The sequence below is a fragment of the Canis lupus genome, chromosome 28 (genome assembly GCF_048164855.1).
Source record: "Canis lupus baileyi chromosome 28, mCanLup2.hap1, whole genome shotgun sequence".
Classification (NCBI taxonomy): Eukaryota; Metazoa; Chordata; class Mammalia; order Carnivora; family Canidae; genus Canis; species Canis lupus.
Genome location: NC_132865.1, coordinates 36,267,609 through 36,285,947, shown reverse-complemented (window position 1 = coordinate 36,285,947; position 18,339 = coordinate 36,267,609). Strand labels below are relative to the sequence as shown.

The 18,339-nt window shown below is 40.2% G+C and overlaps 2 protein-coding genes across 9 annotated transcripts in view; both read right to left on the bottom strand.

Moving 5' to 3' along the window:
* Positions 1–9,299, bottom strand: part of TCEA1 (transcription elongation factor A1) — a 40,312-nt gene extending 31,013 nt beyond the window's left edge. Inside the window, exon 1 of one of the 3 annotated variants that reach the window (XM_072804623.1) lies at positions 9,051–9,299. In XM_072804623.1, coding sequence (XP_072660724.1) covers positions 9,051–9,113 — 63 coding nt within the window. In that variant the 5' untranslated portion in view covers positions 9,114–9,299. Of the gene's footprint in view, positions 1–8,667; positions 8,840–9,050 lie in introns of those variants that run through there. The other 2 variants (XM_072804622.1, XM_072804624.1) reach the window with 2 other exon arrangements.
* A 1,045-nt stretch (positions 9,300–10,344) lies between these two features.
* Positions 10,345–18,339, bottom strand: part of LYPLA1 (lysophospholipase 1) — a 41,437-nt gene continuing 33,442 nt past the window's right edge. For 5 of the 6 annotated variants that reach the window (XM_072804625.1, XM_072804627.1, XM_072804628.1 and 2 more), the window contains one exon: positions 15,001–16,593. In XM_072804625.1, coding sequence (XP_072660726.1) covers positions 16,540–16,593 — 54 coding nt within the window. In that variant the 3' untranslated portion in view covers positions 15,001–16,539. Of the gene's footprint in view, positions 10,508–15,000; positions 16,594–18,339 lie in introns of those variants that run through there. The other variant, XM_072804626.1, reaches the window with a different exon arrangement.

Sequence of the window (18,339 nt, the reverse complement as noted above, 5' to 3'; positions counted from 1 at the left end):
TATATCCCACAAAAAGTTGTGTCAAAAACACAAGTAGTGCAGCATTTCATAAAAGAATCCATCAAAAAGAGCTAAAAGCCTTTAGCTCTTAGCTGGCTTTGTAGTATGTAGAGCTAGCTGTTTTTCATCCCCACTGCTCTTCAACCATTTGGTTCCTCAAGGTTCAAAGTGCACTCCACTAATGTTTTTCAGAGTTTCGTCTAAGCCACTGACACCCACTCTCCTCCAAATGTTGATGCTGGGTTTGATGTTCTGCCTGTGAAAGTACATCCTAACAGCCATCTGGGCAACAATATATGTGTAACTCATTCTGCTTTCTGAAATGCCAAAATACAAAAACTAGGCATCCTACAAATCAATGAAACACAGCATATCCCAGGAAAACAGAAAGTCCTAGAGCATGTCCCTCATTATGCACTCCAAAGGAAAAAACAAACACAGAACTTCATCGTATTATCCTATTTCTTAAATATAATATCAAGTAAAGGCTTCTAATCATAATTTTTCCTCTTCCAAGGGTGCCTGGGTGGCTCAGACAGTTAAGCATCTGCCTTCATCTCAGGTCATGATTCCAGCAGGGTTCTGGGATTGGGTCCCACATTGGGCTTCCTGCTCAGCAGGGAGTCTACTGCTCCCTCTGCCTGCCACTCCCTCTGCTTGAACTCTCTGAGTCAAATAAATAAAATCCTTAAAAATAAATAAAGTTGAGACATCAGACTTGGCCGGTGGAGAATAAAAAAGTATTAATTAAAAAAATATATTAATTTTTCTTCTGGCAACAAACAGATATATCATTGTAATTTTGCCCAGTACCTCATAAATAAAAACTTAAGTTCAACAGCAATTTTGAAACAGGTTATTATGAAGGATTTTAATGATTTACTGCTTAAGGATTCTTTCTGATTTTAAAATTCTATGAATTCTTTTCATTTAGAGGTAACTAAAAATAATGAAACATTATAGTTGTTAGATAAGAAAACATTGACTTTAAATTTACTGGTAATCAGGATTTTTTTCTTTTTTTTTTTTAATTCATAAGAAACACAGAGAGGCAGAGACATAAGTAGAAGGAGAAGCCGGCTCCCTGCGGCGAACCTTGATCCTGGAACCCTGGGATCACGACCTGAGCCAAGGTGCCCCTAATCAGGAATTTCTATAGGAATGACATCTCTTGAGCAAATGGGGTCTTCAATCCCCCATTTGCAAATCCCAAAACCAAAACCCTCTGAAAATCAAGATTTCTTATAGGATTTTCAATTAACTTGTTTACCAGCAACACCTAATCTCAACAAGATGTAAAGCCATTTATGTTCTATATATCCCATTTCATGTGAGAGTACTACATTTCACTATAGAAATGTTAATGTCTGATAATGGGAACTGCCCAGATCTTGTTAAGGATATATGATGTAGGGACACCTGGGTGGCTCAATGGTTGGGCACCTGCCTTCCGCTCGGGTTGTGATCCTGGGATCCGGGATCGAGTCCCGCACTTGGCTCCCTGCGGGGAGCCTGTTTCTCCCTCTGCCTGTGTCTCTGCCTCTCTCTCTCTCTCAGTGTGTGTCTCTCATAAATAAATAAATAAATAAATAAATAAATAAATAAATAAATAAATAAATAAATAAATCTTTAAAAAAAAGGATGTATGATGATGTACCATATTATGTTAATAAAATCTGAAAATTGTGGAATTCTCAAATATATCAGACTCTAAAAGTTTTGATTAAGAGATCGTGGACTTGTATGTTATAACTACCAAGGATTTTTTCCTCCACCCATGTCTCCATGACTTCCTAATCCATTTCTAACCTAGGATCAATTAGAAAGAAGATAAAGAATCAGGCTTCTAAGAGTCCTTAGACTCACAGAATGCTGTCTGTCACATATAAAGTTGATTCTTCTAACACATCAGCAATGTGGCAATAGGACTTAAGTTATTTTCCAAAGAGAAGCAATAGATAGATTTGCATTATTTTCATCACACTCTCCCTTTCTACTCAGATCTCTTTGGTGAGACTGGAGTTAGAGATACAAGCTATGGAAGGAAGAAGCAGCTAAATAAATTTCATGGGATGAAACTGACCTTTCTTGTAAATACACTATGATCTAGCCAAATAAGATAAATATTTCAAATAAAGTTCTTCAAGAAATACACAACTATGATGATCTAAATGAGCAAAAAGGCAAAAAACAGATTCAGTGACAAAAGTTTCTTTGAATATTACCATTGGGCCAAGCACTGTTTTAAATACTTTATATATGTATTACTTCATCTTCACAATAAACCCTATAGAAGCAGGTATTTTTTTATCCCCGTTTTACAGAAGAGGAATTGGAAATCCAGAGAGTTTAAGAAACCTGTACAGTCATATGACTATTACTAACTAAAAAAGGTTAGATCTACCCAGTTCCGTCAAACTACATCTATGCTTCTCAACAAATACTCGTTAACTGTGTAACTTGAAACTCTGAGGATACAGCAATGAGCAAGACAAATCCTTTCTGACTTTAGGGAATTTAAAAATAAACATAAATCTTTGAGCATCTACTTGAAACTCTCAATTATACAAAGAAACAAACTCAGAAAAGGAAAGTGACTTGGCCAACTGATAGGTAATAGAAAAGGATAAGAACTACAATTTCCTGACCCTCACACCACCGTTTTCTCCATTTTGTAAATCCACTGGCAGCAGTTCTGCTCTGTGAACTGGGGAGAGCAGCATTACTAAACAAGAAACTATATTCCACCCTTCCCCAATCATCACTTGCCTCTAAAGGTCAAGCCTATTAGATTGCAGCATCACCTACAGATAATGATGCAAGGGAAAGAAAGATTCCACCTTATCTTCCAGAGTCAAATTTAGTTCACATTACTGGCTGAATAATAAACAACAGCTACCACATGACTTTATTATATGGATGGTACTGTCATGAGAAACAAGTACTTTTACAAAATACCGTATTCAAATTTGTATTGTGCACTCAGCATATACAAGCTTGCATAGGATACAAACATCCTCCTCCTCAAGGAGATGTAAGGAGGAGGAAGCAACACAGAACATACAGTGAAGAGCACGGGATATATATATATATATATATCAGATCTAAATACACCAGATCTAAAAAAAAAAAATAAAAAAATAAAAATAAATAAATAAATAAATAAATACACCAGATCTAAATTCAAACCCATGCACAGCCATTTCCCAATTATAAGATCTTGGGAATGTTATTTGTCCTTCTCAAGCTTCAGCATCTTTATATGTAGGAGAGCTTAATATACTGATCTAAAACAGTTAAAATGGTCAAATGGAGTAATATGGCACATATGAAGTACTGAAAAAGAATGTCTGACACACAGGAAGGAGATGGTTGATAAGGGGTACAAAGAAATAAAAAGATTTATCTACTTCCATCATAACAATATTCTCAAAGAGCCATATAAGCCAGCATTTTAATTGTTATTTAACCCAATCAACTCCAACCCCTTAGAATTATGAGATTCCAAGGTTTAAAAAAAATTAAGGTGCTATTTTTTTAAAAAAGGAAACACTGTAAATATTTTAATTATGGCTCAGCAACATCACTATATATTAGGAATTATAATTGTATTATGTCATCTCAAATGTGTAGTTATTCTCAACCAAAAGCACAAGCAATGAAAGAAAAAATAAATTTGACTTCATCAAAATTGAAAGTTTTTGAACTTCAAAAGACATATTTAGAGAATGAAAAGATAGGGACGCCTGGGTGGCTCAGTGGTTGAGCGCCTGCCTTTGGCTCAGATCTTCAGGATCCAATCCTGCATAGGACTCCCTGTAGGGAGCCTGCCTCTGTGTGTGTCTCTCTCATGAATAACTAAATAAAATCTTTTAAAAAAAGTGAAAAGATAAACCACAAAATGGGAGACAATATATACAAATCCTGTCTCTGATAAAAGTCTAGTATGCAGAATACAAAGAAGTCTTACAATTCAATAATACAAATACTCAGTTAAATGCGCAAAGGATTTGAACAAACATTTCTCCAAAGATACAGAAATAGCCAGCAAACAACGAAAAACCATCATCAGTCATCAGAGAAATGCAAATCAAAACCACAATGAGATACCTCTTCATATCCACTGTGATGGCTATAATAAAAAAAGACATAACAAGTGTTGATGAAGACGTGGTTAAACTGGAACCCTCAACCCATTGCTGGTAAGAATTAAAATGGTACAGCAGGTTTGGAAAACAGTTTGGTAGTTACTCAAGAAGTTAAACATAGTTATCATATGATCTAGCAATTCTACTCCTAGGTACATATCCAAGAGAAAAAAAAAAAAACACAAAACAAAACCATATGTCCATACAAACACCTGCACAAGAAGATTCTTAGCAGTATTATTCATAATAACCAAAAAGTAGAAATAGCCCAAAATGTCCATCAAATGATGAATAAACAGGGCAGCCCGGGTTGCTCAGTGGTTTAGCGCCACCTTTGGCCGGGGGCGTGATCCTGGAGACCCGGGATGGAGTCCGCTGTCAGCTCCCTGCACAGAGCCTGCTTCTGCCTCTGCCTGTTGTCTCTGCCTCTCTCTCTGTGTGTGTCTCTCATGAATAAATATTTTTTAAAAAATGATGAATAAACAAAATGTGGTATATCCACTAGTACATTAGTGCTACATAGTAATACAAAGGAATGAAGTACTGATACCTACTATAACATAGATGAATCCTGAAAACATTAAGTAAAAGAGGCCCCTCCCAAAAGACCACATATTGTAGGATTCCACTTATACAAACACATGCTGTACAATCCTATTTATTGAAATATCCAAAATAGCAAATCCAAACAGAGACAGAAAAAGATCAGCAGTTGAGGAGGGTGTAGATATATGGTGGTGACTACTTAATGAGTACAGGTTTCTTTTTTGGAGTGATGAAAGTGCTTTTGGGGTGCTTGGGTGGCTCAGTCAGTTGAGCATCTGCCTTCAGCTCAGGTCATGATCTCAGGGTCCTGGGATTGAGCCTGAATCACATCCAGCTCCCTGCTAGGTAAGGGGGCTGCTTCTCCCTCTGCTCCTCCCCACTCCACTCATGGGGGGAAGGGGGGCATGCTTAAAAGCTTTAAAAAAATTGCTCTTAAATTAGCTAGCATGGTGATAGCTGCACAAATCTGTGAATATACTAAAAACCACTGAATTGTATATTTTTAAAAAGAGAACTGTATTATGCAATTCAATAAGGTGGTCATAAAAAATTGTGTAGTCATTCTAAATTTCAATTTATACTAATCAATCTAACCCTGATATGAAAACCAAAGTGTTTTTCCTACAATCCAGGTATCAGGGCAGCCCAGGTGGCTCAGCGGTTTAGTGCCACCTTCAGCCCAGGGCGTGATCCTGGAGTCCTGGGATCGAGTCCTACGTCAGGCTCCCTGCCTGTATCTCTGGCGTGCGCTCTCTCTCTCTCTCTCTCTCTCATGAATAAATAAGTAAAATCTTAAAATAATAACAATAATAATAAACAAAGCTCAACACCACTCACAAAATCTATGAATTTGAAAATTCTAAGTTACCTCACTCCTTCTCCTAGAGTCATGTCATAAATCCTTTACAAAAATAATACAAAAGGTTTTTTAACCTTTGCCATATTCTTAAGGACTGCCAAGATTTTTAATTCATCTAATCTTTATTAAATTATCTCAATTTACCACCAAAGAAACCAAAAAACAACAAAACATTTTATAGATGTTAAGGAATTTGCCTAAGAGCACACTGCTAAAGTTCAGAAGAGGCAAGATTTCAATCCACATTAGGAGTCAGACTTGCTTATTGACATCAAGTCAAAATGACATTAAAAAAAAGTTAAAATGGGGCAGCCAGGGTAGCACAGTGGTTTAGCACCGCCTTCAGCCCAGGGTTTAATCCTGGAGACCTGGGATCAAGTCCCATGTTGGGCTCCCTGTGAGAAGCCTGCTTCTTCTGCCTGTGTCTCTGCCTCTGTGTCTCTCATGAATAAATAAATAAAATCTTAAAAAAAAAAAAAAGTTAAAATGACATTAAAAAAAACAGCTAATACCTGAAAATTTGGATCTAACTTATGTGGTTCATTAAGCCCTCAGAGTGTGCACTTAAAAGTGGCTAATACTGTTTAAGATCAAGTATACACATGGGACAACATTCTGGATAGTACTGGGGTCAAGGATATTGACTGGATATTTAGAGAAACCTGACTCCTCTAGAACAGCAAATATCCTTACTTTCCGGTCTTCTATTCACCTAATTATACCCATGCAAGGTTCAAAAAAGAGTCTTCTAGAGAGATACTGCAGCTTAAGAGAGTAGTACTGGCTTTGAGTAAAATAGATTTAGATTCACATCTTCATCGAGCCTCTCTCTAGCTATTTGGCTTAGGACAATTCGCTTAACTTTCCAAATAGTTTCCTTATTTTCATAATGGGGATATTACTTATTGTGCAAAACTGCCCTAGGAATAAGTACTTAGCCCAATGCCTGGCTCAGAGTAATAGTTCAATAAACGGTAGCTGTTTTTATTATTACTTAAATGTGACATCTACACTTTATTAACACAAAGTATCCAATAATAGCACTTAAACTTGCCAACTCAAGAGGACAACTACTATTTTTCAGGCAAACTTTACTTCTTCATAGTGTAAAAATATTTTAAAAAGCTCAGAGAAAATCTGGAAACCATACACTCACATACACACACAAAAAGAGAGAGAAGTAAGTCTATCATAATCCTACAACCCCCAAAACAACTTCTGTTAAACTACTGACCTCTTAAAAAGCTATTTGTGGGTTGATGCGCTTTGGAGAGCAAAGAGGGAGAGCCATTCAGACCACTTCCCTTTATTTCATTTGCCAATTTGAATTTCTGTAAGATATACAGAAAAAGGGAGAAGGAAAAAACAAAAGAGCCAGTCATTTTTATCTTTTTTTGGGGGGGGAGGGGCAAGTTTCCATATTGGTCAAGTTTTGAACTATCAGAAAAATGAGATTTGAGAACTATCAGTAAAATGAGATTTGAGAAGTATCTGTGATAAATGAGTTTATCCTCATTTTCCCCCAGACTCATTACTCCCTTATACCTTGAGAACTGAAAATAAATACAAACTGGTCTTCTCCATACTTATCCACTACAGAATGACTCGTTTTTAAGAAACACCTATTACAAGGAAAAGAAACAAACAGCTAATATATTACATGATTAACAGATTATACATTATAGCCTGAATTAGAGAAAAAATCACCCAACAAAAGGCCTTTTTCCCTCAGAGCTTCTATTGTGGGAATCTAGGGATCTCCAGGTAAAGAAAAAAACTTTCCAATTTAAGCAAAATAACAGAAATCTTTAGCCTATCAAATATCCAGATTTCATCACTTGTAGTGGAACGAAAGGGCTGTTATCAATGAGAAAAATAAACGGCAAAGGTAATGTCTGGAACAGAAAACAAACAGGAAATGCTTTAAAAGACTAAAATTGCAAATACAGACTAACAGTATGAAATTACATGCTAGGCAAACGCACCTGTTAAAAAAAAAGAGGAACAGACTACGGATGAAGTCTTAAGAATTCAGTGTTTAACACTATTTTTTGCTCTGTTAAACTCTGGCATGCTGCCCAGTAAAAAAAAACTGGGTCCAGGGATGCCTGCCTGGGTGGCTCAGGTCATGATCCCGGGGTCCTGGGATGGAGTCCCGCATCAGGCTCCCTGCAAGGAGCCCGCTTCTCCCTCTGCCTGTGTCTCTGCCTCTAACTAATTAATTTAAAACATTGGGTCCTGGCTTAATCCAAACTGTACAGTACCTAATTTCAGTAGGTGAGCTACTTACACCTCTCTGGCTCAATTTCTTGTTCTGCAAAATGGGTACACCATAATAGCTTTGTTGTGAGTCTCAAAAGAATCTTTTGATGCTTTTTGACTGTAAAGTGCTGTACAGGGACGCCTGGGTGGCTCAGTAGTTGAGCGTCTGACTTTGGCTCAGGTCCTCATCCTGGAGTCCCCAGTCCCGCCCCTCACAGGGAGCCTGCTTCTCCCTCTGCCTATGTCTCTGCCTCTCTGTGTCTCTCACGAATAAATAAAATCTTAAAAAATGCAGTAATAATAATAAAGTGCTGTAGAAATCAGAGCAGCGATTCTCTCCTTCACATTAGCCTGAGGTGGAACTTATTTGGTAGGTAGGAAGAAGTTATTTCAGATACACTGATACTGAAAATGTACTGAGCAGCGTGGAACAAATTCAGGTGAAGACAATCATGGAGTTGCAGCCGAAAACAGATGACTGAACCAGAAAGCTGAAAGTAGTAACACTGGTGGACAAAAATGCAGAAACTGGAAGATTTCATAGGAACCACAAAGAGTACATGTCCACATAAGCACGGTATCAATAACAAGCTAATACCACTGGCACTGCCTGTGAGCCGCTCGGAGCACCAGCAGCGACACCCGGCCCAAAGCATCCCTCAGCACATCCTAGCGTGCTCTCTGCATACGACCACCTGACAATACCCACCTTTTAAAAAACGTTTAGCAACTTGCCGAGGACACCAGCCTACCCTACCTCCTTACTCACCGAGCAGACCTGCGGCGTCGTCGGAGATAAATGAATGTTTTTAGCACTCTTCAAAAAAATAAGACCCATAAAATTCAACTTACCAGCGTGATGTCTGAAACATACCACAAACCCCTAAGTGGTGTGATTTCTAGTGGTTAGCCGGCGATCACGGAAAAGAGGGTGAATTCTTTCAACCGTGAAGAGCTTTCTACAGTCTCCAACGGTCAAGCTAAAGCAGCGGGGTCACCGGCAAGTAGACCGACCCCGCAAGTTCCAAGTGGGAACGCCCCGAGCCGGGTGGCCACGCTGCGCCCACGACACCCGGGGCACCGCGACCCGGGGCACCAACGCCCTCCCCGGCGCCCGCACGGCCCACGCCGGCGTTCGGCGCGGGCAGGGCCGGCGGGGGGGCCCGGGAGCCGCCGGTGGCCCGGCCCGAGGCCGCCTGGCCTCCCTGCCGGCCCGCGTCGCCTGCCGCGCTCACCGCGTTCTTCTTCTGCACCATCTTGTCCATCTTCTTGGCAATACGGACCACCTCGTCCTCCATGGCTCCCGCAGGTCTTCCCCGCGCCCAGCCCGTCCGGGTCGGGAAGTGGGCGAAGCCGGAGCTGAGGGCACTGCAGGCCGCGACCCCAGGCGCTGGGCGAGCCCACCACAGCAGGCCCGGGCCTAGGCCCTTCCACGCCAACCAAGCCCGCGGCGGCGGCGGCGGCAGCGGCGGCGGCAGCGGCGGCGGCGGCGGCGGCGGCGGCGGCGACTCCGCCCCCGCAGGCAGCTCCAATCGAGCTCCGCGCTCACTGTGCAGGCACTGCCAGTCGACAGCGGATCGCCGGCAAACCGCGCGCCCAGCCGCCGGCCAGACGGGCGTCGACCGAAGCGCGGCCAAGGAGATGACGCGCAAAGCGCGCGGCGGGGCCTCCCGCGGGTCGGCCGGGGACGTCGGCGGGAGGCGGGGCCGGGGTTTGCCGCGCTGGGGCCTCGGGCCCCGCCCCCGCGCGGGCGAGCGGCGACTCGGCGGAGGCCGGCGGAGCTCCGCGCCCCGGAGGGCGGAGACTCAGACGTCGGCGGCGTGTGAGGCCTCGGAGCTGGAGCCTGAGTCCGCGGGAGGCGGTACCCTGAAAACCAGCCCCCCAAGTAGTGGGCTGCGCGGAGGCTGTGATCGCGGGGCGTCCCCTGCCTGCCGTGTGTGAGCTCCGCGGGGACCGAGACCCAGCCGCGGCCTGGAGCCAGAGTGTCCCACGCGGTATTTGAATATAGTTGACACTTGACAGAAACGTTCGCGACCAGGAAATAAGGCGTCTCATCTGCTTCTGAAGATGACTGAGGAAGTTGGCCTCTTTGAGGCTTGTGACCAACAACACAAAGCCAACGTAGGAAATGGAAATACCCTATTATTAATACCCTCTAGCATGAGGGTGCAGGCTCCTTCAGTCCGTCTTCGCCCGACTACAGCTTTGCCCACCAACTCCTGCTGTTTGCAGACAGATCCCCAACCACGTGTAGTTATCACGAATCAAAATTCCCCTGTTTTTTCCCATACTAGAATGACACAGTTTTCCTACTTCTAGCTCAGTTATTTTGGGGGAAGAGGAATGTTGTCCTTTTCCCTTTCTCATGATTTCCTGTATTTTATCTCCTTTTAAAATTTTTATCATTGACTCCCAAATTAACTTGCAGTGAGACTGTATGACTGGGAAGGAACTGGTTCTTAGGTGTCTGTTGAGGTTTGAATGGTCAGTTTTTATAAATATACTAGTGTCCTGATAAAGAACTTGTATTCCAGGGGCACCTGGGTGGCCGAGTCAGCTGAGCTTCCGACTGTGGGTGGGGTCATGATGTCAGGGGCCTGGGCGGGAGCCCCTTACTGACTGGGCTGGGTGGGGAGTTGGCTCGGGGTTCTCGCTCTCCCTCTGTCCATCTCGCACCCCCGCACTCTCACATCTTGAAAAGAAAGAAAAAAAAAGAAAAGAAAAAGAAAAGCATTTGTAGAATAGCAGGTAGAAGGTTCCATACAGGCTCATTACCTAAGAATTGACTTTATTGTTCAAATACTTATATTTTGCTGCATTCTATTAATGTGTGTAAAAATCTCCATGAATTTGTACACTTACTCTTAACAATTGTCACTTTTTGTCCCCCCCCCTCCCCCCCCCAGAGAATCAGCTTGGTTTGTTTCAGAGAGGGTGCACCAGCAGGGGAGGAGCAGGAAGAGAGAGAATCTTTTTTTTTGTAATTTTTATTTATTTATGAGAGAGAGAGAGAGAGAGATACAGGCAGAGGGAGAAGCAGGCTCCACCGGGAGCCCGATGTGGGACTCGATTCCGGGTCTCCAGGATCGCGCCCTGGGCCAAAGGCAGGCGCCAAACCGCTGCGCCACCCAGGGATCCCAAGAGAGAGAATCTTTTTTTTTTCTTTTCATTTTTATTTATTTATGATAGTCACAGAGAGAGAGAGAGAGAGAGAGAGGCAGAGACACAGGCAGAGGGAGAAGCAGGCTCCATGCACCGGGAGCCCGACGTGGGACTCGATCCCGGGTCTCCAGGATCGCGCCCTGGGCCAAAGGCAGGCGCCAAACCGCTGCGCCACCCAGGGAACCCGAAGAGAGAGAATCTTAAGCAGCTCCATGGAGTTCAATGGGAGGCTCCATCTCAGGACCCTGAGATCATAACCCAAGCTAATATGAGTCAGTCACTTAACCCACTGAGCCACCCAGGTGCCTGTTTGTTTTTTACTGTGGTAAAATACACATAATGTCATCAAATGACTAAAACAATTTAAAACGAGTTTGATATCCTTTATCCTCGGGAAAACAATGCATGGATTGGGAGAGTACAGTGCCTCACAAGCAGTGGGAGCACCAATCACAAGGGATTTGGGGCAAGAGATTATAGAACATTGACAAGACAAAGGGGAAACAGGGATCCCTGGGTGGCGCAGCGGTTTGGCGCCTGCCTTTGGCCCAGGGCGTGCTTCTGGAGACCCGGGATCGAATCCCACATTGGGCTCCCGGTGCATGGAGCCTGCTTCTCCCTCTGCCTATGTCTCTGCCTCTCTCTCTCTCTCTCTCTCTCTGTGTGACTATCATAAATAAAGAAAAATTTAAAAAGGGGAAACAGGGCATGATTGGCTAGGAGGTAGGGGAATTCCTTATAAACACAGCAGGTCCTATTTTCTAGGCTAAAGTAGGCTAGCTTAAGCTGAGTTAGAGGATTGCGATGGGTTTATGTTAGATTTCCCTGACAGGGTTTCCCTTAAGTGCAGGCTTAGATATGTGACTTAAACCAAGGCACAGGAGCGGTCCCCATTTTATGGGCCCCAATATACAAGTAACTTATAAAATTTACCATTTTAACTAATTTAAAATGTGCAATTCAATACCGTTTAGTACAATCACAATGTTAAGCAACCATCACCTTTACTTCCAAAAAGATTTCTATACATTTCATCACCTCAAAAAGGAACCCTGTGCCCTTCAGGCAGTCACTCCTAATTCCCCATCCCCCAACTCTTGGCAATCACTAATCTGCTTTCTAGCTCTATGGACCTATTCTGATCCTTTCATATAAGTGGGATCATACAATATGTGACCTTTTGTAACAGGCTTCTTTCACTTAGCATAGTGTTTTCAAGAATTATCTATGATGTAGCATGTATCACTATTTCATTCCATTTTATGGCTGAATGATATCGTGTTATATGGCTATATCACATTTTGTATTCATTAATTGATATATATGCGCATGGTTTCAACAGGTTACCTTTCACTGTTCCACATTTTCACTCTTGTGAATAGTGCTGCTATGAATATTACACAATACAAGGTTTTCTGTAAACACCTGTACATTCTTTTCAGTATGTAACTGGGAGTGAGTTGCTAGGTCTTAGGGGAATTATTTAATTTTGAGAAATTGGCCTGTTTTCACATAGCAGCTGCCCATTTTACATTCCCACCACAAACGTACTTACGGTTCCAATTCTCCATATCCACAGTTGTTTTTACATATTTTTACTTGTTATACGTATTTTTTAAAAGACTTTATCCATTTGAGAGAGAGGCTGAGCAGGGATGATGGGGAGGCGGGTAGAGAGAAGCAGACCCCCCCACTGAGCAGGGAGCCCAAAGAGGCAGGGGGACTCCATCCCAGGACCCTGAGACCAAGACGAACAAGAGCTGAAGGAAGATGCTTAACCAACTGAGCCACCCAGGTGCCCCTGTTTTTATGCATATTTTTTATTCTAACCATCCTCCTCATGGGTGTAAAGTGGATTTTTAAAAAACATTTTATATATTTATTTGAGAGAGAGGGAGAGCACGCATGCACACGCACAAGAGCAAAGGGAAGAGCAGAGGGGAAGGAGAAAGACAGAATCTCAGATTCCACGATAAGCACAGAACCCAATGAGGGGCTCATCTCACAACCCTGAGATCAGACCTGAGCAGAAGCCAAGAATCTGCCACTCAACCAACGGAGCCACCCAGGTGCCCCATGAAGTGGATTTTAATTTGCACTCCCCTAATGAATAACTGTGCTAAGCATATTTTAATGTGCTTATTGGCCATTTGTGTATCTGGAGAAATGTCTATTCAAGTTCTTTGCCCGAATTTTAATGAGGTTCTTTTGTTTTTGAGGATTTTTAAATATTTTCCGGACACTAAATTCATTAGGTACGATTTGCAGATCTTATTTCCCATTCTGTAGTTTCTATTGATAGTGATCTTTGATATCTAAACTTAATCAATTTTATTGAAGTCCAACTTATGTTTTCTTTTGTTGCTTGTAATTTTACTGTCATATCTAGAAAATCATTGGCAAATCAAGATCATGAAGATTGCCATTGCCATTTTAGTAAGATTGTCTTCCAATTCATAAAAATGGAATGTCTTGGGGCACTGGTTGTCTCAGTTGGTGGAGCATGCAACTTTTGATCTTGGGGTTGTGAATGCAGGCCCCACATTGTAGAGTTTACTTAAAAATAAAAATAAATCTTTAAAAGAGTGGAATGTCTTTCCTAAATTAGGTCTTTTCACAATATTTTTAGTGTACAAATCCTTTACCTTAAATTTTTTCCTAAATTTTATTCTTTTGAATGCTATTTAAAATGGAATTTTCTTAATTTCCTTTTCAAATTTTTCATTGCTAGAATTTACAAACATATTTTTATATATTGATTTTGTATCCTCCAAATTGGCTGAGTTTATTAGCTCTGATTTTTTTTTTTAACTCTTTAGAATTTTCTACATAATAAAATTATTTCATCTGGGGACACCTAGGTGGCTCAGTGGTTGGGTGCCTGCCTTTGGCTCAGGTCGTGATCCTGGGGTCCAGGATCGCATTGGGTCTCCCTGAGGGAAGCCTGCTTCTCCCTTTGCCCGTGTTTCTGCCTCTCTCTCAGTCTGTGTCTCTCATGAATAAATAAAATCTTAAAAGAAGATAAAGTTGATGTAAGGATTGTTATATTAATAAAGGATATAAAATGCTTAGTATAGTGCCTAGAACATCTCAACTACTTAAATTACATTTTCACTTTTTTAGTAATTTTTACAAAAAGAAATGGTATGTTGTTAGAGGAGTGGAAATATGTATCTACTTTTTTTTTTTTTTTTTAATTAAATCCTATACCCAACATGGGGCTGGAACTCATGGCCTTGAGATAAACACTCACATGCTACTAAGCCAGCCAGGCGCCCATCATATATCTACTTCTAAAAATAGCAGTAACACTGATTGCAATACTAGACAAATTTTCCAATTATTTATATATACATAAGACACTGCTGCTGTCAATAGAGATTAACAATGCCACACTGAACACATCTGTGAACACAGTAGTTGAAAAGGATAATGAAATAAAAGATTATCATATGAAATAAGGTGCTGCTGTGAAGGCTAAAAGTTGCAGACAATATTTTGGTACAAAACTCCCTTACCATTAGGGCGACCCAAAAATAGAACAAGCTACCTCACAAAAAGACGAGCTGGTACTCAGTTTTAAGTACTCAGTTTTAAGTACTCAGAAGCAGAAAATGAAAGACTGCTTAAGAGAGGGAAAAGAAAGGATTCCCTTATTGGGAAATGCTAGACATCAACAGTAAAAAGAAGAAACTATTTGGATACTGACTCATGACACTAAAGATCCCACGAATACTGCACAAAAGGAGGCGACTTGGAAACACTAAACAAAACTTCTCCAACAGGTCAGAAACACTGAGAACCAAATTTAAGAATATTTTTTTAGCTCATTAAAATTGAGTAACAAGAGAAGCTTTTCTCATCCTTGTTCCATTCCAGGACAACCATAACATCATCAAAAACTCTCTCCTGAATGCATGTTCTTATGATTGCACTGCCATTTTCCCTTTTTCAGTATAGTCGGTCATTTGAAGACAAACCCAAATATTAAAAATAGTACTTGAAAAAGCAATCACAGAAAAGTCAGAATTAAAATTTTATTCCACATTGGTAGAAATCATGAAAAAGATTTACATTTTCACATATTACAGCACAACATTTCAACGGAGTATTTCCTGCCATAAATTAGATTTTGCTGATTTGTATAACTAAAATAACAATTTATATTCTTTAAGGTAAAGCAAAATGACTTAGTAAATGATTGTTTAAAAAATTTAAATACAGACATAAACATATGGCTTCATTATTAACATTCTATACAGTCCACATCATATGTATTGAGTTGTGATTAATCTCCATCACCCATAAATTTGTTTTCCAGTAATTTTTACCAATAATCTGAAAAATTCAACTACCTAAAATCAAGTAATTGCTACTTTTATGTTTGCACAAAAATTAAAATAAACCCATCTGACTAAAGTGAAGTTTTCAAGTAAGTCTGTTGGCAGATAAAAATAAAGCAAATTTTTCTAATGGACTGTTCATTTTCTACGGTAGTTGGTTTCAAACACATGTACAAGTAAACTAAAACTATGCTACGAAGACAATCATTTTAGAGCCAATCATCTTATAAATTAGTTTTTAAGATCTGTCTTAAATATTCCAGAACATACTAGAATATGACCTACTTATTCTTTCAGTTAATTACAGAAAAAATAATCACAGAATTATTCCCATTATCTAAATTGAAGATCCTAATAACTATATAGGTCTAACTTTGGACTAAGGTGCAGTTTAAGAAGTAAGTAGTGTAGGAAGTTTAAAGGTTTCTTTATATAAGTGTAACTACACTTTAAATACCATCAAATCTGTGATTCAGAATATCAAATTACAGCATGTATTGGCAGCAGATGTCTATGGCAAGGAGGCAATATCTGGTCTGTTATGAAAGATTTAAAAAAAAAACACATTTCTAGAGAGGAAAAAAATATTAAACAGAAATGATCAGGGAAAGTAAAGCCTGGTCCCCAAAATAAAAGGGCCATTAACTGAAGAGAGGAATATTACTCTTTACTGATCTTAGAAGCATTATCCCTATTATTGGGGAAAATGTAGTTAACATCTCATCCTTATTATGTATTACAATCATTAAGTATATAACGAATACATATATAAAAATACAGATAATGCATGGTGACTAAGTAATTTTGGAGTAAGTCCAAAGACTAAGTCACAGCATGCATAAATCATTTATATCTTACTGTTCATTGATACCTAACAAATTTTCATTAAGCATACTAATAATTTTCAAATGATGTAATAAAAAATCTGGTTATAATATTTTATTATTTTGCTGAATTACATTTGGGAAAAAGAAGCTTAGATGCTTCACTTATTTTAATACTAGTATATTCTGAATCATATTATACAAATACATGTATAGAAACTTAAAAGACCATATTTCCCACAAGGAGATACTATGTAGTCTGTGTCATCGGTGGGTATTTGCAAAACATTTTAACACTGCAAACATTAAAAGTTTCAAGATTGGGCACAGGAGAAGGTTTATACGCTACTGTAACGATGCTGGTGTGCACTTCTACACAAGGCCTCTTAGTGACATCAATCAACTGGAGGTAAAAGTCTATCAATGAAATGCTTGATATCCATCATTTCCTGTTTGGAATAAAGTGATTTAATAAGCAGTTACAAAATCAGAAATTAAATCCCCACTAAAATACCAACTAAATCGATGGTGTGCTTAGGTATGATGAAACCACATTTTTACTACTTCAATTAAATGAAAAGTTTTAACAGAGAAATGACGCTCCAACAGGAATTTCAGAACATTTCCTATGATTAGAATTACTATTGTACATTCAAATGATAGCTCCCAACTATTATGCAGTCCCATGAAAATGGTCTGCGCATTTTAGTATACTTGAACAAAATAAAATGCAGGGGTTGGGTGGGGAAAAGGGGGCTTAGAAGTATCCAGAGAAGTAGCACTAAGGATACAATTATGGCCAACTAAGTATGGTTGGAAAAACCTAGCTTTTAACCTTTCCTCATTAGAACGAAAGGCTAAATCCATAGCATAAAACATTTTGTGCCTTTCAAGGATTTACATACAACCAACCATTTGAAAGACAGCAAGTACCTATGATAGGCCTGGAAAGATATGAAAAGTATTGAAAAAAGTATTCATATGAAAAGATATGAAAAGTATCAAGTATTACAAAAGAAACATTTCTAGAGACTCCTGCATATGGCTCAGTTTTCTCATTCCCCTCAATTTCTTACTATGGCCTCTAGTATTTCAAGGCTTAACCTCACAGACCCACAAATTAGCAAGACAAAGAACCTTCACCCTTATAATTTAATCAGTCAGAAAATAAAGCCACAGCACAGAAATGCTCTATTTTACAACACTCTCAAGTCCTAGAACTTTCCTGGTGATGACACCTACACCATTTTACCTCTTTTCACTTTCTGCTCCTAATTGTTTAGTCCAATGTTCTCCAATATGATTGCACAAAGAATCATCAGCTTTTTTTTCTTTTTAGGTAAGCTCTACATCCAACATGGGGCTTGACCACACAGCCCTGAAATTGAGTTGCATGCCTGGAGTGTGCAAATAGTATGCACATCTTGATCTTGGTGTTTTAAATTCCAGCCCCAAATTGAGTATAGAGATTAGGTAAACAGAATCTTAAAAAGCCACATGTTCTACCAACTGAGCCAGCCAGGTGTCCCTATGGAGCTTTAATTTAAAAACACATCCATGAGGGTGCCTGGGTGGCCCAATTGGTTAAGTGTCTGCCTTCAACTCGGGTCATGATCTCAGGGTCCTGGGATTGAGCCCCAAATTGGGCTCCCTGCTCAGTGGGAGTCTGCTTCTCCCTCTCCCTCTGCCCTTTCCCCCGCCTGTGTTCTAACAAAATCTTGAAAAAAAAGAAAAGAAAAAAACCCCACATCCATACAATTACAGATGCCTGAGTCTACCTGCTAACACCCAACGTGCTGAATCAGAATTGTGGAGTTTGGAGTTCTGGTATTTGAATGTTTACTAATCTCCAGGATATTTGTGATGGAAAGCATATTTTGAAAACCAATGCTCAAGACCCTCAGTCCCTGCTGAATTGAATACTCAGAGTGCCAGCCCTCCTGCTTTCTGGATTCAATACAGTTTCAACTATGTTCTCAATAACAGCCTAGAATCCCAGGTCTCCTTATCTTTCTGGATAAATCATATTACTACCTCTTTTCTCCATCCCTAAAGCAAATGAGTCAGCCAGGCAGAGTGGTTGCAAACAGTTTTAAGCTGGACTACCTCAATGCTGGCAATGAGAAAATTTTTATTATAGGCCTTTTCAAGCCACCAAACCAATGTAGGCCTCCTTCGCTCTTATTAAGTGACAC